At 39.8% G+C, this 23146-nt stretch overlaps 1 protein-coding gene across 1 annotated transcript in view; it reads left to right on the top strand.

Annotated features, from left to right (window-relative positions):
• Positions 1 to 23146, top strand: part of pcdh19 (protocadherin 19) — a 114258-nt gene that overhangs the window by 81317 nt on the left and 9795 nt on the right. Inside the window, exon 3 of the mRNA XM_043704492.2 lies at positions 921 to 1093. Within this exon, the coding sequence (XP_043560427.1) occupies positions 921 to 1093 (173 nt within the window). The remainder of the gene's footprint in view (positions 1 to 920; positions 1094 to 23146) is intronic.

Genomic DNA, 23146 nt, shown 5'->3' with positions numbered 1-23146 from the left:
TATACCTTATGGCTGCACTCCCACTGAGAGTGTGACAAACCCCAAAGAGGAATGGACTGAAGGAGCATATTAAAGCACTTAGAAAAACATCTTAGTCCAAATCACAATACCAACAAAGGGGAGAAAATATCAATGCTGGGGAAGGGGAGTAATGACCTACATGTATTTGTGTGTGGGTGTGTAACTACTCTCCTTCTCTATTCGCTAGCTTACAGAATCAATTCCTCATCATAAATCCTGTGTAAAAAGCACCTTGCAAGAGTTTATTGTAAGCAATTGAATAAATATGACGTTCTACACAAGGATATGCCCTGCATTATCTTCCCATCTAGAAGTATCACTTTTCATAAATCATTTATAAACAATCCAACCTGAAAATAAGTCTATTATCTCCATTTGATTTTTTAAAAAATTCACCTTCCTGTTTAAAGCTAATCGATAATCTGCAGCAGGCATCCAATAACAGTGGCCAAGTCTGAAAATACATAATTGGGTGAAAGTTGACAAATCAGCATCATATCCGATGAAGGGCTTCTGCTCAAAACATCGAGTCTCCTGACCAGCTGTGCTTTTCCAGCACCACAATCTTCGACTAAAATTGACAAGGCCTCAGGAATAGAGATAGGGTCATTTTAACACAAATAATTTGCAGCATAATGAAATGGAGCAGATAAACTAAACTTACTTTGCCATATTTAGCAACAGCCACCCACTAAAGAATGGGGGAAGGGAATTCATTGGGTAGGGAAAAAAACAACCTCTCGACTTTGATACATTTTGACACAGTATGATATCTGGCAGTATATTTTACGGGTTTCGATGTGAGGCAATGTGTATTGCAATGCATTTCTTTTCCATAAGGAGAGCATTATCTGATACTGCTAGGCATGACAATAAATCAGTATTGCTTCACACTCCAGTAGTTCCACATTCAAGGACCTGGAAAGAAACAGTCTCAAGGACAGTGGACATGAAGAAAGTGACCAGACTGACAGCGAGCATGATGCGCATCGGGGCCTGTATTGCGACACAGCTATCAATGAAGTGCTAAATACAACTCTCAATTCCACTGGTTCTCAGGTACCTGATCAAGGTAAGACAATTAAAGCAATGTTGCCATGGTCTGTAAAGAATTGGTGGGTGCAGTACATTTCTTCTTTTGAAAACACTGATACCAGTCATGATGTATTTTGTTATTTGTTTATTTATACTTGATTAATTGAGAGGTACTTCTTGCTCAACATAACTTTGTTTAAATTAAATAATATAATTGCAGGAGATGCCCTTTGCACTATTTTAATTTGAATTCGCAGATAATTTAAATTAAGTAATTTAGCATTTCGACTAGAGGTGTAATTTCTTGGGCCAAAGTATGAAATGTCTTCTTTAAATCAAAATAAAAATGTTTAATATGAATACTTTAAAAATTTATTTATACATCGGCACTTATAAAACAGATTAATAATTCATTTGGAATTGTTAAAATGATAAGTTTTACAAGATTTCCATCGCATTATTGTCCCATTGTTCAAGGCTTTGTGTTTTCCCTTCGATCAAATGATTTGTCACCAAAATACACTTTTCATTTTGTCACTTTTCCACAACTATTTCAATACTATTTGATAGTTTCCTTTATTCACTGAAACTGTACCTTTAATTATTTTTCATTTGTCTTTGAGATATGGGTGACACCCACAAGACTCCCATTTTATTGCCTGTCTCTTTTTGCCACTGAGAGTGGAATGGCCCTTCTCTATGAACTGCTGCAGTGTTTGTGGAGCTAATGCTCCCACAATAGAGTTAGAAAGGAACATCCAGGATATTGTTTCAGCAAATGGAAAGAGCGATACGTGTCAAAGTTAGCATTGTGAGTGACTTGAACATAGAAATGTTGATATCCTCAAGACATGTTGCTTTTTTCCCTGGTTGGAAAAAGTCACAGAGAAGGGAAATGCTGGAGAAATATCCTAATTTTTGTTAATATTTGAGAATTCGTAAGGTGATTGCTTTTAAGAGACCAACATGCACAAGAGTATTGCAGATAATTTAGCAGAGGTTACTTGGGAGGAAAGAAGTCAGAAGATTGTGATTCGCCTGATTTTTCTTGTTAAAATACAATATGAAGCAGACTGCAAATTTTAGCCCTTGGATAATTTTTGTTTGAGCATTATCTGGTGAAGTTAAATGAAAAAAGCTTGTTTTCCTTGCTATCTCAGTGAAAAAAGAGAAAACCCATCAGATTTTGACATCTGCATCAATATGCTTCAAGTGTGTATCACTGTTCTCATTTAATTTATCAATAACCATATCTGTTTGAGTCCTGTAAAATCGGGCAGGCCGGATCTAAATGTGTCATTTCAGACATTAGATATCTAATACTTAAGGATGAATATCAAAGTCTTGCAAATGATGTCAAGATTACTCGAATAATACCAAGAATAAGGAAATACCAGAGAAGCTGCTTTATTTTCCTGAGAACAGAGATGTTCAGGGAAGGTTCACAACAATGTCACCTAATTTAAATTGTGCCATTAACATTGTCCTAATGTCTTTCTCAAGTGTGTAAATGGATTGGGAAAATAACCCTAAACCTGACCAAAGAGGTAGATTTCAAGGATTGCTTTGAAAGATGGAAAGGTAAACAGAGAAGGTTTCAGAGTAAAAGGTAAACAAAGAGGGATTCAGAGTGAATTCTGGAGTTTAGGAACTAGGCAACTGAAGGCACAATCATCAGTATGGGAGAGCTTAAAATTGGGGATGTTCAAAAGACTCAAATTAGAGAAACATAGAAATTTCAGAGTGTTTTATAGTTAGAAGGAATTACAGAGATAGAAAAGATTGTGCCACTGGAGCAATTTGAAAAGAAGGCTGAAAATTTTAAAATATAGGCATTGCTTAACCGGGAGTCAATAAAGTTCAAAGTATTAATTAGCAGACGGATGTCAGAGCCTTTGATATGTTTATCGAGGCTACAATGACAAAAGCTGACCTGGAGTGCTCTGGAAGAATCCAGTCTAGAGGTAACAAAGGCATGGATGAGTGTTTCAGCAAAGGGTGAACTGAGACGGATGAGTGTGTGATGTTATAGAAATTGAAGGTAAGCAGTCATGATAGTGGGACAGGAATGTGGTTAGAAGTTCAACTCAGGCTGAAGTATGATTGTTGTGAAGAGTCTAATTCAGCCTCGGAGGGGGATGGAGTCAAAAGCAAAATATTGTGAATTTTGGAGGTCTGAAATAAAAGCAAAAAGTTTTGAAGAAATTCAGTAGGCCTGGCAGCATCTGAAGAGAGAGAAATAAATTTTACAGTTCTAGTCTTGATATTACTCTTCTTTGAAACTGACTTCATACCTTCCAAAGACAATTATGGTGGAATTGAAACATTAATTGTTCAAAGCTCTCTCCACAGAGGCTGTTGGTTCAGCTGGGTTTCTCGGGCATTTTCTGTTCCTATTTAAAAAGGGTGGATTGATAGGAAGTGGAATTTTTCAGAATTCACAATTTTATGTGTTTTGACACAGTATTTTAAAATAAAATGTTACCACTAATGAATTTCATGGTGACCACAGGGTTCAGATTTAAATCAGTTACCAAAAGGGGAAAGTAGATGCAGCAAATGTCATTTGGTGTACAAAGGAACCTCGATTATCCAAATGACACGGGCGGGCAGTATTTTGTTCGGATAATCAAATGTTTGGATAATCGAATGCCGGACTGCACAGTTTAGCCAAGCATCGGGACCTTGCTATCTTGCCAAATATTCCTAAATTTGGAGAATCAAATGCCGGATAATCAAGGTTCCTCTGTATACCAAACAATGGACCAACAGGGAATTATTCCATTGAAATTCCCATGGCAGATGTACTGTTGTCCATTTGAAAATGTCAACATCAGGAAGTTACAAATAAGACAAATTCCTGCCTCTGTGCCTCATATATAATCAGGAGCAGCTCAGGGATATCTTATTTAGTTGCAGTTTCCTTACTGTCAGCTCATCTGAGATCACAATGAACAGGTAGGTCAAGTCCAGACTCTCTTGCTGACATTGGCTTACCCCACAATACACGTTGTATTGATTAAAACTGTCATTGAGACCCATTTATGAGAGATAAGAGAAGGTGGTTGGCTCAGTTGATTGGGTAGCTAGTGTGTGGATTGTATTAACAGCATGGAGGTTGGTCCCTGTTGCAATTGAGATAAGCTTGGGGATTTGCTCCCTATCTGCCTGTGATGATTCAACAAATGCTGATTCAGTAAACAATTTTCAAAGACCTGCTTTGAAACAGTGAATTCAAGAAAGTAAGAAATAACTCATTTTATATGGCAAATATCTGAAAGTGATTGTCCATCTCCTTCAGCTGATCCACTGCTACTTTCTTAGCAAGCTCACAGCTAGCAATAAACAAAAATACTATCCTCCAAAGTGGAATTTGAACTAAAAATCACATTTGCAGTGCTTTTGCACCATACGGACAAGCTGAAATTTCCATTGTTGGTTCAGCCCATTTTCCAGACTATAAGCAAAAAATATTCACTGGGAAACACACTGGAAAAAAATGCAATGATGAGAAATTGGAAATGTCCCAACTACTGTTGAGATACAATGAATATTTTCTGGATGAGCCCAGGTAACAAAACTTTGAGGTCATCAGCACAAGTCCTGCAGCAAGCATGATATGCATTTTACACAAAATAGGGGAGATAAGAAATTTACGCTTATCTAAAATGCAGTAGATTAATTGAGTGAATCCATGTGAATACCCAGTTAACTGCAATTATTTCCACCTTGAATTTCCTATAACATGGAAGAAAGTTGAATCTCTCACAGGCAATAAACAATAGCAGTAACAGCCGACAGTCACATAAGACCCTTAACTTAATAAAGCATTGCTCACATATGTAGAAGCAAAATTGAGAGTGAACCAAAAGAGGACACATTTAACCCAGGTGACCAAAAGCTTTTTTTTGGAAAGCTCAGTTTTAACTTGCACCTGAAGGGGAGGAAGGAGTGACAGAAACGTTTCAGAAGAGAATTCTGAAACTTAAGGCCTTAGGGCTAAGAAACTGAAAGCACTACCATTAATATATTGGGGCAGATGGGGTGAGGGATCTACAGGAGGTTAGACTGGATGAAAAGCTGAGTTCTCAGAAACACCAGAAAGAGCTTGGAGCCGAGCCAGGCTTCCTCTTGTACTATTGATTCTGATAGTGATTTTTGTGGTTCAGGTCTTACTTCAGGCTGAACGGCCTTGGAATGAGTTCAGGTTGAATCAAATATCTGCATCGAGGTTGCTTTGTACAAAGCTGATTAGTATTGCACTAACATAGAAGGGCATATTGTTGTGTGTTGTACAAAATAAAAAAAAACGTTTCTGAGGTTACCCAGTTTCTATGCATTACCAGTCAGAGCTAATGGGAACCTATGTACAGCCTGTGGCAGAGTTTTACCTGTCAGCATGTCACTGACGACTATGGGTAATAACTCTCAGAAAGGCGTGCTGAGACTGCACCAACCTAAATGTGCCAGATGTCTGACATTAATGTAGCATGTAATATTTGGAACAAGTTGCTCACTTGAAACAAAAGTTAAAAAAAGGTGTGTTTTCCGTATAAGAACACAGCAATTTTCCTAATAGCTTTATAAACCTGTTTATTACACTTTTATGCCCATGAGTTTTTGGAGATGGGCAATTGAGTACGTTGTTAATTTGGGCGATGAACATTTTTCCTAAATGGGATCAGTGAAAAAGGACCACTTTGACCTTTGAACACAAGTGTCCTAGTTTAAGATTATTGATCCAAAAGCACTGAGATACTTACAAGAAAGTCTTGAATGTGTTTCTATTTCTGAATAGTGCTGTATACGCCCAAATAATACTTTATGTTATGGTTGTCTTTCTTTCCACAGATACTACCAGACCTGCTGAGTTTCCCCAGCAGTTTGTTTTTGTTTCACATTTCCAGTGTTTTGTGGATTTATCCTAATGTTTTCAGTTGAAAGCCTTGATTTCAGTATTTAAATTTCTCCTAGTTGTCTCTAAAGTAAGTACAATCAAACAAAATATTAAAACTACATTGGCATAGAATCTTAAAGTATTAGAAATACTGAGGCAGCACAGTGGCTCAGTAGTTAGCACTGCTGCCTCACAGCACTAGGGACCCTGGTTTGATTCCAGCCTCAGGTGACTGTCTGTGTGGAGTTTGCACAGTCTCCCCGTATCTGTGAGTTTTCTCTGGGTAACCCAATGTCCTCCCATAGTCCAACGATATGCAGATTAGGTGGATTGGCCATTCTAAATTTCCCACAGTGTCCCGGGATATGTAGGGTAGGTGGATTAGCTGTGGGAAATGCAGGTTACAGGGATAGGGTAAGGGGTTGCGTCTGCGTGGGATGCTGTTCGAAGGGTTGGTGTGGATTCAATAGGCCAAAAGGCCTGCTTCCACACTATAAGGATTCTATGATTCTAGGCCTTTTAAAGCTTATCATTTATTACAATGAATGTCTCCATCTTAACATTCAGCAAAACTTTAAACATAAAGTGTTTGTTTCCTCTAAACTTTAAAACAAATTGTACTGAGGACTTAGCACTGAGTAAAGAGGTTCTTCCTGATATTTATACTTAAATCTGTGTTTGAGTAATTTTCAACCATGTCCTCTGACGTTACATTGAAATAATATTTTGGTTTTACCTCATCAACACCATTTAATATACATTTTTCAGACTCCTTCACCCTTCTCTTTCCAAAGCGTAAACATCATATTTCCATCATCTTTCCTCAGATCTCATCTCCCTTGAAGTTCTGTTTTTCTGTGATGTGGTATCTTTTGCAATAAGTGTGGTCTGACTAGTATCTCAAAATACTTCAGAGTAACCTCTGTAACCTTGTCCTGATCTAGTTACGTGTTCCAGCACTGCATTCAGTTTTTTTTTTAAAGTGGTTTTGCTACGTTTATCCATTTCTTAACCGACTGATATTAATGTTTGTTCATTAGTTTGGCTGTGCAGTCCAAGTGTTCTGTAAACCCTTTTCTGCATCCTCTGTCTTGATTGTTAAATCAGTTTAAGCCTTATCAGCAAATTTGGTTTTACTTGGTGTCAGGGAGTTGAGACTATGCTTTGGCTATGACTCAGTTGTAGCAGAATGAGTGAGTGAGTGGGATCAGAGCTTGATGACATAATTCAGCCATTTTTAAATCATATAATCTGTCATCATACCTCCATAATTAATTACTGCATTCACATTTCTGCTCTGGAGAATTTTATTCTCAACATTCTCAAAGCAAACTGAATTTTCTCCGACCAATTCACTGGCACAAATTTAAGTTATTGCTGATGAGTTATTTCTCTAGCTTAATTCTTATAATTGCTCCTATTCATTTCCTTAGAATTGATTGCAGTCTAATGAGTACGTAATTGTGAGAGTCAGACTTTTCACCAACTCCCCCCCAAATGTTGCTGCTGTTTGTGTGCTTGATTTTTCCTGTGAAATTGTACCGATGCTCTGAACTTTTTCTGTCAAGCTGACCAAATTTCTTGACAGGTACAATGTTGGAAAACCAGTGTAACGTTCCATTTAGCATTTTCAGCTATACCCATTTCTAGGGATGTGTGTACATTCTGTGTTAAGCAGATATTGTCTAATGCGTTTGAAATGGATCCCAGATAAACTGTCATATACACTATATCTGATTAAATAATGCAACCTGACTGGCACTTTGTTCAATGTTATGTGTTTTATCTAGTTAATTACCAACAGTTTAAGGTGAATTATGTCGGAAAACATGTCTAATGCGTAAATACATCTCAACGAATCCATTATTTATATATTTTATCTAAAGCACAAAATTTGGTCATTAACATTTTGCCCATCAGCTCATATGAGAGTAGTTTTTCTGCAGTTTTGCAAACGTAAAAGACCTCAGCTTCAGTTGAAAAAATGCACAAGCTGGATAAAATATATCCCAGACTGTTGAGTGAGGTAAGGCAGAAAGTAGCAGGGGCACTGAATGATTTTCAATTCCTCTCTGGCCACAGGAGAGATGTCTGAGGACAAGAGGACAGCCAAAGTGGTACCGTTATTCAAGAAGGGACAAGGGATAAACCAGGAACCTACAGGCCAGTCAGTCCAATCTCAATAGTGGGGAAACTATTGGAACTAATTCTGAGGGACAGAATTAATCTATATTTGAAAAGGCAGGGATTAATCAAGAACAGTCAGCATGGTTTTCTTAAGGGGAGATCATGTCTGAACAACTTGATTGAATTTCTCAAAGAGGTGACCAAGTATGTAGGTGAGGGCAGTGCATTCAACATGGAGGTCAGCAAGCCTTTTGGTAAGATACAAAATGGGAAACTCTTAGCGAAGATAAGAGCCAATAGGATCCAAGGAAATTTGGCCAATTGGAAACAGAATTGGCTCAGAGGCAGGATGAAGAGTGCGGTGGTCAAGGGGTGTTTCTATAACTGGAAGCCTGCGTCCATTAGAGTTACACAGTGATCAGTGTTGGGGTCCTTGCTGTTTGATTTGAATGTAAGAGGGTTGATCAGTAAGTTCACTGAGGATATTAAAATTGGTGAGGCTGTAAATAGTAATAGAATCATAGAATCCCTATAGTGTGGAAAGCGGCCATTTGGCCCATCAAATCTGCACCAATCATCAGACAGCATCCCACCCAAACCCACCCCTTCCTACCCTATCCCCGTAACCCTGCATTTACTATGGCTAACCCACCTAGCCTGCACATCCCTGGACACTATGGGCAATTTAACATGGCCAATTCACCTAACCCACTCATCTTTGTTGGACTGTGGGAGGAAACCAGAGCACCTGGCAGACGCCCTCACAGGCACGGGGAGAAAGTGCAAACTCCACACAGTCACCCATGGGTGAAATCAAACCCAGATCCCTGGCGCTGTGAGGGAGCAGTGCAAATCGCTAAGCCACCATGCTGCCTGTGAGTGGTTAACACTGCTACCTCACAGCACCAGGGACCTGGGTTCAGTTCCAGCCTTGGGTGACTGTGAAGTTTGCATTGTTCTCTCCATATCTGTCAAGTGCTCTGGTTTCCTCCCAAAGATGCGCAAGTCAGGTGAATTGGTCATACTAAATTGTCTGTAATGACCAGGTTGTGCACCTAGATGCATTAGCCATAATTAACAATGAAGAGGTTAGCTTTAGATTACAGGAGAATGTAAATGAACTGGTCAGGTGGGCTGATCAGCAGCAAATGAAATTCAATCCAAATAAATGTGATGTGACAAACAAGGCAAGGGAATGCAGTAGGACTGTAGGAAGCACTGTGGATCAGAGGGGCCTTGGTGTGCATGTTTAGATAAGATTAGATTACATTACAGTGTGGAGACAGGCCCTTCGGCCCAACAAGTCCACACCGACCCGCCGAAGCGCAACCCACCCATACCCCTACATTTACCCCTTACCTAACACTACGGGCAATTTAGCATGGCCAATTCACCTGACCTGCGCATCTTTGGACTGTGGGAGGAAACCGGAGTACCCGGAGGAAACCCACGCAGACACGGGGAGAACATGCAAACTCCACACAGTCAGTCGCCTGAGGCTCTCTCGTCCCTTAAGGAAGAGGGACAGATGGATAAGGTGGTTAGCAAGGCATTTAGGATACCTGCCTTTATTGGCCAAGGTGTAGAGTTTAAGAGCGGGTAGGTTATGCTGGAACTGTGTAAAACGGTGGTTAGGCCACAGCTTGTGTGCAGTTATGGAATCCACATCATAGGAGGGATCTGATGCACTGGAGAAGGTACAGAGGAAATTAACCAGCGTGTTCTCTGGCTGCAGTTTTTTTTTATTTATGAAGAGAGATTGGAGAGACTAGTGTTGCTTTCCTTGGGAGCGTAGGAGACTGAGGTGGGGACGTGTTTGAGATGTATCAAATTATGAAGAGGAGAGACAAATAGGCGGGAAGGAGCCTTTCTCCTTGATGGAAGAATCAATAACTGGAGCACGTAGATTTAAGGTACAGGGCAGGAGGTTTGGAGGGGCTGCAAGGAAACAAATATTCACCCAGAAGATGATAGGAATCTGGAACTCACTGCCTGTAAGGGTGGTGAATGGCAGAAACCCTCATAACATTGAAGAGGTATTTGGATGTACACTTGTGATACCTAGGCATACACAACTGTGGGTCAAGTGCTGGGGAATGGAATTAGAATAGTTAGGTAGCTGTTTTTGACTGGCATAGACAAGATAGGCAAAAGGGCATTTTTCTATACTGTAGACCTCTGACTCTGTCATCCCTTCATTGACATGAGATTCAGAGCCATTGATAAAAGTGCCCAAGCTCAGAAAAGCTGCAGTAGGGAAAAATGTAGGATGAATGAAGACATGTCTGCTCGATCCAGATTGCTAGCCTTGGGTTGTTCACAGCATTTGCAGTTCTTTTGGTTTTTATTGGGTTGTTAACATGTGTTCTCTGCAGCTCTCAATATGGTTGAATGTTCAATCATTAGCTAGCTCTATATATATCCAGGGAAGTTTATTTGGCATGGATAAATTGCCTTTCCTAGCTTAGCATTTGATAACTTTTTGAGTGGTTCTTCCATTAGCTAATTGTCAGAGATGCCCACCCATCTCCAAGTATAGTCCTTAATTTGTGATAACACATCAGAAAATTTTGCAATTTGAATGTTAGTCCAGAAGAAACAGCCAATAAACGAGTCACTGCTGCATTTTATGGTATCCGATGTATTTTTAAAAATATAAAGGACTTTAGATCTGAAATCTAAGATTCCATCGTACATCATATACTAGTTACTTTTTTAAGTACTTTAGGGTTTCTCATCCTTCAATCCTTTAATCAATTTAGCAAATATTTCCATTTACAATGAGTCTCCTTTGAATAACATTTGCAAGATAATTTGCTCGCCTTTTATTTACCATCAGCGGGTCAATGAACAGGGCAGTGCTGTGTTCACATTTACAGTAATCTTAAAATTAATGATTGAATTACATTTATTATTTTGATGCATTCCGATGGTAGCATGTTTTACTTTGATCGGCATAAAACATGTGGTCTTTCTACATTATCCAACAGAACAATTTTTTTTACACAATGACTGTTGTGTGTAACTAAGGTGACTCACCAATTTAATAGCAATTTCCAGAGAACTGCTGATGATCAGACTAGCAACCAGCCAGTTCTAACACTTCTCAGTCAGTTCAGCAGCTTGGAATAGACAATAACCCTGATTGATGATGCATTTTTGACACTGCATAGTCTCTTTGATCTGTCTGGAGGAGATTTCACAGGCAACTAGGTTCTTTTATAAAGGAACAATAGGCTGAATTTTCTGTGCCCTTGCCGGATGTAGTTAGGATGGGGTTTATAGATTCTGCTGGTTAGCCCATCACCTTTCATTTGGCCATTTGGCCCATCAAGTCTGCCTCATGTACATAGAGAGCAATATCCCACTCCCACCCCCACAGAGAGGCTATGCAACATTCTTCGAGGGGTTCAGGGACATAGTTCCTTGAAAGTTGATCACAAGTAGATAGGGTGGTAAAAAAAGGTGTTTGGCACACTTGCTTTCATTGCTCAGATCATTGAGTATAGGAGTTGGGATGTCATGTTGAGGTTGTATAGAATATTGATTAGGCGACTGTCTACAGTTCTGGTCACCCTGCTTTAGGAAGGATTTTATTAAATTGTAGAGGGTGCAGAAAAGATTTACCAGCATGCTACTTGGACTGGGGGTTTTGAGTTGTAAGGAGAGGCTGGATAGGCTGGGACTTTTATCACAAGAGCACAGGAGGTTGAGAGGTGACCTTACAGAGATTTATAAAATCGTGAAGGTGATAGATAAGCTGAATAGCAAAGGTCTTTTCCCTCAGGTACGTAAGTTCAAAACTAACGGCCATAATTTTAAGGTTGAGAGGAGAGAGGTTTTAAAGTGACCTGAGCGGCAACCTTTTCACACAGAAGGTGGTTTGTATGTGGAATGAACTGCAAGAGGAAGTGTAGATGCAGGCACTGTTACAAAATTTAAAAGACATTCAAACAGGTACATGAATAACAAGAGGGATATGGCTCAGGCAACAGCCAATGGGACTAGTTTAGTTTGGGAAGCCTGGTCAGTATGGATGAGTTGGACCGAAGGGTCTGTTTCCATGCTGTCTGACTCTCTGCGTTACAGAATCTGGCTCCTCAACCTGCTCTGTTGTGTACTGAACTCTATGAACTCTCCTCGTCATAAAAACCCCAGGAGCTACCTTCTCAGGGCAATCAGGATCCACCTTGACTCTTTTCCTACAATACCTGCAGCACCCTGACTGACCACAGGCATTGCCAAGAGTGATAGAGCTGCCATCCCATTGAACTAGTAGGCAGGTCCTGAGGGTGAGACATCCTCCTAAGTGATATGTGGAGGCCCCACTGTTAACACAGCCCACAGTGGTTCATGGTGACAGGGTGAGCTTGTATTCTCACTGTTTTTTTCATATCATGCTTCCAAATGGGTAAAAATCCTTATACAGCAAGAGTTAGTTTACTAGCAGCCTTTGAATAAAGGCTGCATTCCTATAAAAGGCAATATTTGGCTTTCTTTGATTTTCCCAAAAAGATTGCTCTCTGGTTTCTGCACAGTGGAGTCCCAGATTTGATCTGCCTTTGTCAGATTAGCATACTGGTCCGAAGAGCAGACGAGGTGACCAAAGGGAAGGAATAATGCTGAGCAGAGGGGAAGAGGAATGTGGTGAAGATGCTCAGTGAGGAAGAGGTGTTTAAACAATGAATGATATGCTGTGTGTCTGTTTTAGAGAGTGAGAGTTAAATTTCAGATGCGAGAGCAGAGGTCATCTGAGAAAATTATACAGACTGGAGAAAAGAACTACGTTAAGACTGACTAGTTGAAGTACTTGTGTGAATAATGATAGTGGGGTTACTTAAATGGAAGCTCTTAGTCTCCTGTTAGCACAGGCAGTCTGATGTTCATACGATCAATAAAAATCGTTAGTGAACAAGAAAACACAGAGACAGCTTGAGGGGAAACCTTGATCAGACCTCTGCCTTCCTTTCATTGAACAAAAATATTTTTCTTCTCATTCCATGGTTTATTTTGCAAAAGGTGAGATTGCAAGCAGGGGGATGTCATCATTTCCTGTATTATCCAGTCACAGTACCCAGTGCTGCAAAGGCTTGGGATCGCTGATGTTGCTGAGTGTATCAGAGTGACTTGTTTTGATTAATTGCCAAGAACAACATTTCATATGGCACAAAATAGTGTAAAATTGGAATTTAACCATGCAAGCTCCATATAATCAGCATGGCTGATGTGAGATGTATTTGGAGGATTATAGTGATGTGGCACTGACAACTATTTTTTCCAAAACAGCAGGAATGCTTCCAATCAGAAACATGGGCTTGGGTCACGACTGTGTCAACAAAGTACCACTCCAAACATTCAAACCAGAAATGTGCACAACTTTACACAGTCTCTTCATGTTCCTTACACAATTAAATTGAAAATGTAAAATGCCACCAGCAAGCATGGATACATGTACAGCTCAGCAACAGATGAAGCTATCATTGGGGAAATCCAACAGTGCTGCTCTAAGAGAATCTTCTAAATAAACAGGGAGGCTCTACACCATAGCCAGAACATGCATGCACCATTATTATTTGTTCAGACTAGCTTAATTGGAGAGTCACATTTAATGGCATTCCTCATGGTTGCCTCTGTTTGCTTTGTATAGAGGAATTAAGAACATAACAACGGATAGATCTGGAGTAGAAACAGGCCATTCGCCCCTTAAGACTGCTGCACCATTGATCAAGATCATGGCTGATCTGACTGTAATGTCAACTCCACGTCCTTCCACCCCCAATAACATGTCATCCCATTGCTCAACAAGAATTTATCTACCTCTCCCTTAAAAATGTTCAAGCACTCTGCTACCACCACCTTTTCAATATTGCATCGAGCGTCTGTTTTTAATCGGTGATCCTTAATTTTTAAAGAGTGACACATCCCAGTTCTAGATTCTCCCTTAAGACTGATGGACCTCATTTACTTGTCAAGGTCCCTAAGGATCTTAAATGTTTCAAACCAGTTACCTGTTACTGTTCTAAACTCGTAGTATACAAACCTAGCCTGTCCTATATTTCCTTGTAAGAACGCCCTCCCTTTTCTGGTATTAGTTTGGCTACCCTTAGAACATAGAACAGTACAGCACAGAACAGGCCCTCCAGCCCACGATGTTGTGCCGACCATTGATCCTCATGTATGCACCCTCAAACTTCTGTGACCATATGCATGTCCAGCAGTCTCTTAAATGTCCCCAATGACCTTGCTTCCACAACTGCTGTTGGCAATGCATTCCATGCTCTCACAACTCTCTGTGTAAAGAACCCACCTCTGACATCCCCTCTGTACTTTCCTCCAACCAGCTTAAAACTGTGACCCCTCGTGTTAGCCATTTCTGCCCTGGGAAATAGTGTCTGGCTATCGACTCTATCTATGCCTCTCATTATCTTGTATACCTCAATTAGGTCCCCTCTCCTCCTCCTTTTCTTCAATGAAAAAAGTCCGAGCTCAGTCAACCTCTCTTCATAAGATAAGCCCTCCAGTCCAGGCAGCATCCTGGTAAACCTCCTCTGAACCCTCTCCAAAGCATCCACATCTTTTCTATAATAGGGCGACCAGAACTGGACGCAGTATTCCAAGTGCGGTTTTAACCAAAGTTTTATAGAGCTGCAACAAGATCTCACGACTCTTAAACTCAATCCCCCTGTTAAGGAAAGCCAAAACACCATATGCTTTCTTAACAACCCTGTCCACTTGGGTGGCCATTTTAAGGGATTTATGTATCTGCACACCAAGATCCCTCTGTTCCTCCACACTGCCAAGAATTCTATCCTTAATCCTGTACTCAGCTTTCAAATTCAACCTTCCAAAATGCATCATCTAGCATTTATCCAGGTTGAACTCTATCTGCCACCTCTCAGCCCATCTCTGCATCCTGTCAATGTCCTGCTGCAGCCTACAACAGCCCTCTATACTGTCAACGACACCTCCAACCTTTGTGTCGTCTGCAAACTTGCTGGCCCATCCTTCAATCCCCTTATCCAAGTCATTAATAAAAATTACAAACAGTAGAGGCCCAAGGACAGAGCCCTGTGGAACACCGCTCATCACTGACTTCCAGGCAGAATATTTTCCTTCTACTACCACTCGCTGTCTTCTGCTGGCCAGCCAATTCTGTATTCAGACAGCTAAGTTCCCCTGTATCCCATTCCTCCTGACCTTCTGAATGAGCCTACCATGGGGAACCTTATAAAATGCCTTGCTGAAGTCCGTATACACCACATCCACAGTTCAACCCTCATCAGCGTTTCTAATCACATCTTCATAAAACTCGATAAGGTTTGTGAGGCATGACCTGCCCCTCACAAAGCCGTGTTGACTGCATTTAATCAAGCCATGCTCTTCCAGATGATCATAAATCCTATCCCTCAGAATCCTTTCTAACACCTTGCAGACAACAGACGTGCGATTTACTGGTCTGTAATTGCCGGCGATTTCCCTGTTTCCTTTCTTGAAGGGAGGAATTACATTTGCCTCTCTCCAGTCCTCAGGTACGACTCCAATGGAGAGCGAGGATGCAAAGATCTTCGCAAGTGGCAAAGCAATTGCATTTCTGTTCACAGCATCAGGAATTTGATTAGCCAATTAAATATTGTTAAAATGATTGTCACTGTTATAAATTAGGAAATACTGCAGCTAATTGGCACCGACCCATTCCCATAAACAATGTGATAATGACCGGATAATCTATGTTGGTGATAGTCATTGAGAGACAAATACTTGGTAGCCTACTAGGGAAAAATCTCCTCTGTTTTTCAAAGCAGTGTCCATGGGATCCATCGTTAAACTTATCAGAGCTGGTTTAATGTTCCACCTCATAGGTAGGAAGTCTGAGAGTGAACCTTTCCCTGAGTTTTGACCTGGAATCTGGTTCCTTGAACCTGCAAACTTCTGACCCAGTGACATGAGTGATGTCATTGAACTACAGCTAATACCGGCAGGTTGTGTTGGGCCTTCAAAATGTACAGGTAAATAAATACACATTTGGGCCAAACTCCAGATTCCAATTTAAGCACAGAAGATTGTAGTGGTAAATTACTTCAAGACTTTGCATTTTTCCTCAACCTCTTCTGTCAAAATAAGGAGAATATTAAAGTATGACCTTTGACAGAGGGAATTTTCTTCCTTTTAAGTGTAATCTTAAGGCTCTGTCACCTGCTGTACAACTGGCATGTGTTCGCTGAGAAACGTACTATGAATCTTTTAACAATCATTTGAAAATTTAATTTATTGAAGGCAGATGTGGATCTCTGTTTTACTCCTGGCTGCAGTCCTAATCAACTAAGTATTTAAGCTTCTCCACTTTTGCATCTCCCAATGTAATATACAACCCAAAATGTTGACATCATGTACACTTTACAGCATTGGCAAGGTTTTGGCTGGCAATTCAATGTCATCCATGATGTGAATTTGTTCTCAAGTCCCATTCCCACCTCCTGACATCTCTACATGTCTGCAGTAGAACATGTGATCGGCTTTCTGAGCTTCTGACAGACTGGCAAAGCATTCCAGCTGCAATGGGAAGCAGGACGTCAAAGCACATTTAAACTACAGCCTCCAGTTTGGTTTCATGGAGGGGTGTTTTTTGTTTTCTTTCAAATGGATCTTTCAGTCGGACATAGTGTCAGTAATCACTGGGATAATAATGATACATTTGTGGCACCCATCATTATTTGTTTGTAAGCCAAGTGCAGTAATTTTGCACTGAATATTTCTTGCAATATGAATGGCAAGATGAAGCGTCCAATTAACCTCAGAAGTCATGCGAGGTACACCATTTCAGCAATTTTTGGCCCTATCTTATTCTCCATGTTGGCGCTGTCAGAGGAAGTGTTTTTGATGTCATGGCTGCCCAACTTTGACACGTCAAAAAAAATGGAAAATTGCTCAGCGGCTACAGCATGCAGCTTTAAATCTCCATTTCTGCATCACGAGAAATGTACAGCTCGGTTATAAATTATTATTCATTTTATCTGGATTATGATTGAAAGGGGAATTCTATCAACTATGGAAAAAAAAAGCCAGTTTGCAAATCTTGTTTGCCACAGCCCATTTAATCACTTATCCAACCATCTGAAGAAAATATACCAACGTGATTAGACTTCTGAATTCCTTCACACTTGAGTGAAAAATCTGCAAGTTGCTGTTATTAGGTGGAATTTGACAATGGGTTATTTACGTTGCTGAACAGTGCAAGATGAATGACGATACAAGTGTTCTGTACTTTTGCATTTAAATGTTGCACTTGAAAAGGAAATCAGCATACTGAGCATTATCTCCAAACAGTTGTTGATAGTTTAAGAATTTGGTAGGATAGATAGAGAAAACTGATTCCATCTGATGGATAACTTCAGAACAAAGGAGCATAACCTTAAAAATAGAGCTAGGCCACTCAGCAGTGAAGTCAATTCTTCAGGCAAAGGGTAATAGAAAACTGGACCTACTGCCTCAAGAGACTGTTGAGGTTAGGTCAATTGAAAATATCAGAACGGAGGCTGACATTTTTTTGTTAAATAAGAACATGAACTGATGTTGAACCAAGGAGAGTAACTGGAGTTAAGCTACAGACCAGCCATAATTTTTTTTTAGGTATTCTTTCATTGGATGTGGGCATCTCGGGCAAGGCCAACAATTGTTCCCAATGCCCTTGGAAATTAAATAGCTGAAGAGTTTGAATGGCTTACAAACCTTCTCCTATGGCTGGAAATGGAAGGAGGTGTTTTCAAATGATTCGCTTGCAACAAAATTGGCAAATGCATTCAGGCTGTGGGGATATGGGTTGATAAAGGGTGCATTGACTGTAGCATGAGAAGAGGCTGCGTTTCTTAGACTGCAGTTAGCTGTCATAGCTAGAGAGCAATGTAGAGAATCACATATTTACTTATATATTCAGTACTGTGCCTGAAGAGAGATTGCTTGATGCAGGATGTCAAAAGTTGAAAATTTTTCTACCAATGCCAGTATTGAGAAACACATGAATTTGTAAATAAAATAAATAAGTTGCCGAATATATCTGGGGTTGCCTAAATTGATTCAATGTGTATGAATTTTTATTATTTTTGATTTGAGATAGAATTCTGTACTCAGGTTAATCAGTACTGGTAAATGAAATTCCATGTTTTGTGTATCAAGCATATCCAGGTCAGATTTTAAAGAATACAGGGGCTTCAACTATACCTCAGTCATGCACCTCAACCTTTACCTCAAACTGCCTAGGTAACCCAATGGCACCTCTGAATGAGCCATTAATCTATTGCTGATTGCTGAACTGTCGACTATTCGGGAATGTGGACTTGTGCTGAATTAGAACCAGACAGATTGCATCTTTAAGAACCTTATTTTTGTTGGTAGAGGAAGAGACCCCCTCTTTTCACTCTGAACTGAAATGAAACAGAGCACTTCGGTGAAAGGTCCATGTAAATCTCAGCACTGGCCAGTCTCCATTCAGTGAACATTTTACCCCTGGTGTTAGCAGCACATACAATTGATTACCTATTTTATTTGAGTTGTGAAGTTGACCTTTGTAAAATACTCATCGTTTATCATACATGAATTACATAGTTGACCTAACTCCTGGAATACAATATTCTACTATTCCCACTGTGCCACCTTTTCAGTATATTTTGTAAATCTGGCAGATGCCTTTGATCTGACCACCACAGAATTTAAGGAAGCAAAAGTTTGTCACTCAGTGCCACTTTGAAACTGCAAATCAAAGTGATATAGAAACAGCAAGCTATGATTTCCCATTGGTTTTCTGCCCCGATGCAAAGGACAATACATGTATCAAGAAGTAGTTTGATATTTCTTAACCACTGGACTCCTTCAGGGCCAAGATGTCATGCCAATAATGGCAATGATCAAATTCATTCTGGATCAATAGACTCAAACTGAATCTGACCTGCCATGTAAATTAAGTTCCTGCCTGTCTCATTTGCTGAGACCAGTGAAAATATTGAGTTATTTCTGCCCGGGATGTTTTGATTGTTGGTTCTCCACAATTAGACATTCGGATACAGTGCCACAAAGCAAGCAGTCCAAAGACTGGAATTGTCCAAAGACCGGATATTATCCTTTTCTAGTGCCAACCCACAACAGAGTAAATGCAGGAATGAAGAGCTAGTCATATCGGATACAATCCACGATTGTTGCCTGAGTCCATTGCAGTGGATTAAAATCTGCTTCCCCTCGATCCTCCCAACTCTTCAGACACAAGACTGCTCACTCCACCTAGCCAGCAACAAAGTCATTGCAATTTTGGTTGCTTTCTCTGGACAGGATTGGGAATCAGCCATATTTTCCCTGTCCTCCTTATTGAAATCAAAGAGTGTGCGCTTTTCTTGCAAGAATCACTCAATTTTAATACTGATAGTTTGTTTTTAATTTGTACAACTGTTAAATCTTCAATGTTTCTGCCTATAATGATTGTAAGGATATGCACCATGCAGGTGCTCCCCATTCCACAATCAGAAACCTGGTTATTTTTATGATACTAGTGATCAATAGTGTGTGACAGAGACATTCTGTGTAAAGGAGTTGATCCCAAAATCTGGCAGGGTGGAAGATTGGAGATGCTGTACCTGTGTAGAAATTGTCAGACAAAGAACAAGACCCAGTTCATTGTCTCTATTGATAGCCTCATTGATACAACTTTTTTGGAGTTGTTGACCAATCACGCAATTAACCGGTCCACAACATAATCAATCTGGCATTTACAATAACGAAGAAGGCCATTCAACTCATCAAAATCTCTTACTTTAAACAATTCAAAACTGAATCCCTTTTCCGTGCTTTCTTCCCCAGAGCAGTGAATATTTCTGTGCTTGAAAAATGTATTCAACACTTCCCTTAAAGGTTGAAATGGTCTCTGCTGCCATCACTTTGTGGTAAAGCAGTCCATGCTTGAACTGCCTTATATAGAACAATCTCCTAACAACTCCCCTTAGTCTCTCTGTACAGCCAGTTTCCCTGGTTGCGAACGGGTTCTGTTCTTGAGTTCATTCACAAATCAGTTTGTACATAAGTCAAGGAGTAATGCAGGACAATGTAAAACAGCTGTTCGTAACTAAGAGCACTCATATGTCAGATCTTTAAAATTACACTCCTGTATGGGATTGCGTTCATAAGTACAAGTGCTCTTAAGTCAGATGTCTAGAAATCAAAGACTCCCTGTAATGACGTGAGGACATCCCCGTTGGTGGACAGCTTTGAAATCCAGAGATAGTTAAGTGACCTTGCTGCTTTTGATAGATGCCATATCTCCACTTACTCATAAGCTGTGTACCACAGTATTATTTTCACTAATTTTTCTGGCATCTACTAATAGCATCTAATAGCAATGCAGAATTGACATTGATGATGATGACTCTGCAGTGCAGCACAGACAAAAAGTACCTGCCTGGGAAGAAATGTATCTATAATTCAGATCTCTGTTCGGAAAGGTTATTAGCCTCCAGAATAGAATGTATTTTTAAAAAGATTGGACCTTGGAAGATCAATGGAAGAATTACTCCAAAATACAACAAGAGATGACTTTATTTTTTAATGAGGTTATTCATGATACATTCTCAAATCATAATTAACATCATGATATTGTCAGAAAATTAAATATTGTAAAAGCTGTCTAGCATTCCAATACTGAATGAGTACAGGAATAAATTCAAAAAACATCTCTTTTATATTCATATAATCCTCTTACGTCCCCAACATCCACTTCCAACATTACAGCTACAGGTTCTACAGGTGCCACCATGTAACCAACTGGTAGACTGGTATTTCAAGTTAACACCTAGATCTTGTCACAATCTGAAAGAAAGAACTCCATTTAGCAGCTCTCTGGAAAGCTGTCACAGAAATCATAAATTGGCACAATACCTGTATCTTACACTTTACAGTCAAGCGTTTGTTTGCAACTACCATGTTGGAACAGTCGGCAGCAAATAATGTTTTTATGGTTAAAACTCAGTTGGTGAGATGGCTAGAGTATGGATAAGAGTCACATTAGGGGTGAAGATTCAATCCCTTTACCAGCTGTGGTAGTACATGGGGGCTGACAACTTGCCTTATCCATGCTTGTCGTTTTCAAGTCATGCATGAAACTGTCGGTCTCTTTCACAAAGCGAAATGCTTATTGCCCCTTGTGGACTATGGTTAATTACCTCACTCTGGTAAAAGAAAACATGATAATTTGATAGATTGTGTCACGGCAATGCTTAGTAAATGAATGTGTTTTTGCCCAAATGAAGTAATCTACCTCTGGTACTGGGTTACTTGTAATGAGATGTAATTATTAAATCAATTATTCTGTTAATTGTGTTACAACTTCTTGGATATTTCAAATGAACATTGTTCAATAAAATATTTTAACTGGGGTTTTCAGTATCTAAGCACTTGAACTGAAGTATTATTTGGAAAAAAAAAGTCTAATCAAAATTCACACCTTTACATTAATGCTGATCAGTTTAACAACACAGTCGTTTGGATGAATGGTTTTCAGTTTCCATATGCTAATCGCCAAACACTAAATTACTCTTTATAGATAAAAATTTCATTTATTAGCATATTTGCCAATGCATTTATTTTCCTACCTGCATTCATCTTTGTGTTCATTATTGGGTTATTAGTGCAAATTTCTCTTCTAAATATTTAAATTGGTTATCCATCGAGAATGAAAAGGATGCTTTGATTTTATTCAAGAGTTATGTGGTTAGGTACATATTGCAGGTCTCAGTGGTGAGAAACCTAGAAACTCCTAACTCGTGAGCTTCTTCTACTGTGGTTCTACTAGTGTCCCACCCAACCTAGTGAGAAACAGTGGCAAAGTGGGATCAGCATATTAGGATTAAACACAAGAATTCACAAATATTTCTGGGCTTCTTCTGGCCTGGCTTCTCTTCCTGTTAGATTGCTCCAAAGGGAAAACCACAATGATGGCATCATCAGGGCACTTTTTCATTGCTGTAGGTGCAGATAAGGCTCATGTGGGCAAATAGAGGTCTACTTAGCATCCTGCTGTGGGTTTACCTTTTTGTAAATTGAGCTTTTGGGTATTGGTAGGATATCTAGTACATTGTCCAAAATGCTGGAACTACTAGACAATGTGGTTGCTATGTAAAATAGGAATGTTTGAAAAAGGATACTGTTGTTTCTTTTTTAATCATGCTGGGATTTGAATGCAGTTGAACAGGCTAGCAGTAATTGTGCATCCCTTACAGACATTGAGAAGGTGGTCGAAGCAATTTATTGAATCATTGCAGTCCATGATGTGTAGGTACACTTGCAGCTCTGTTAAGAAAGAAGTTCCAGGAATTTGAGCCAGTGAAGATGGAGGGATGATGATATATTTTCAAGGCAGGATTGTATGTGTCTTAGAAGGGAATTTGCGGATAGTGCCATTCCATTGTGTCTGCTGCCATTGTACTTCTAGCTGGGAGAAGATGTGAATTTGGAAAGCACTGTCAAAGGAGTCTCAGTGAGTTGCTGGTGTAGATGGTACATGCTTCCGTCATACATACTGATTGTAGCGAGACCGAATGCTTAAAATAGTGGCTGGAGTGCCAAACAAGCTGATCACTTTGTTTAAGATGATGTTGACCTTCTTCAGTGTTGTTGGAGCTGCTCTCACCTGGGCAAGTAGGGAGTATTCCAACACAGACCTGACATAGGTCTTGTATATGTAGGAGGTTGTGGGGGGCAGATAATGAATTATTCACTGCAAAACCAGTCTTGATCTTCTCTTTTAGCCACAGTACTCCTGCTCACCAGTAACTCCCAGAGTATTGTTGCTATGGGATTTGTAATAGCATTGAATGTCAAGAGGATGAATAGATTTTCTCCTGTTGGAGTTGTCACTGTCTAGTACTTAGTATGATGTGAAAGTTACTTGCCACTTTCAGCCCCAGCTTGAGCATTTCCCAGGTCTTTCTGTCTGTGGACATTAACTACTTCAGTTTTTGAAATACTGAATGTTACATATTAATTAATGAATATTGCTACTTCTAATGTTACGCTGAAAGGAAAGTAGCACTT

This window comes from Chiloscyllium plagiosum, unplaced genomic scaffold (genome assembly GCF_037043375.1).
Source record: "Chiloscyllium plagiosum isolate Xiang-an unplaced genomic scaffold, Cpla_swu_hap1 HiC_scaffold_11, whole genome shotgun sequence".
Taxonomy (NCBI): domain Eukaryota; kingdom Metazoa; phylum Chordata; class Chondrichthyes; order Orectolobiformes; family Hemiscylliidae; genus Chiloscyllium; species Chiloscyllium plagiosum.
Note: the sequence above shows the minus strand (reverse complement) of the source record. Positions and strands in the feature narration are given on the sequence as shown.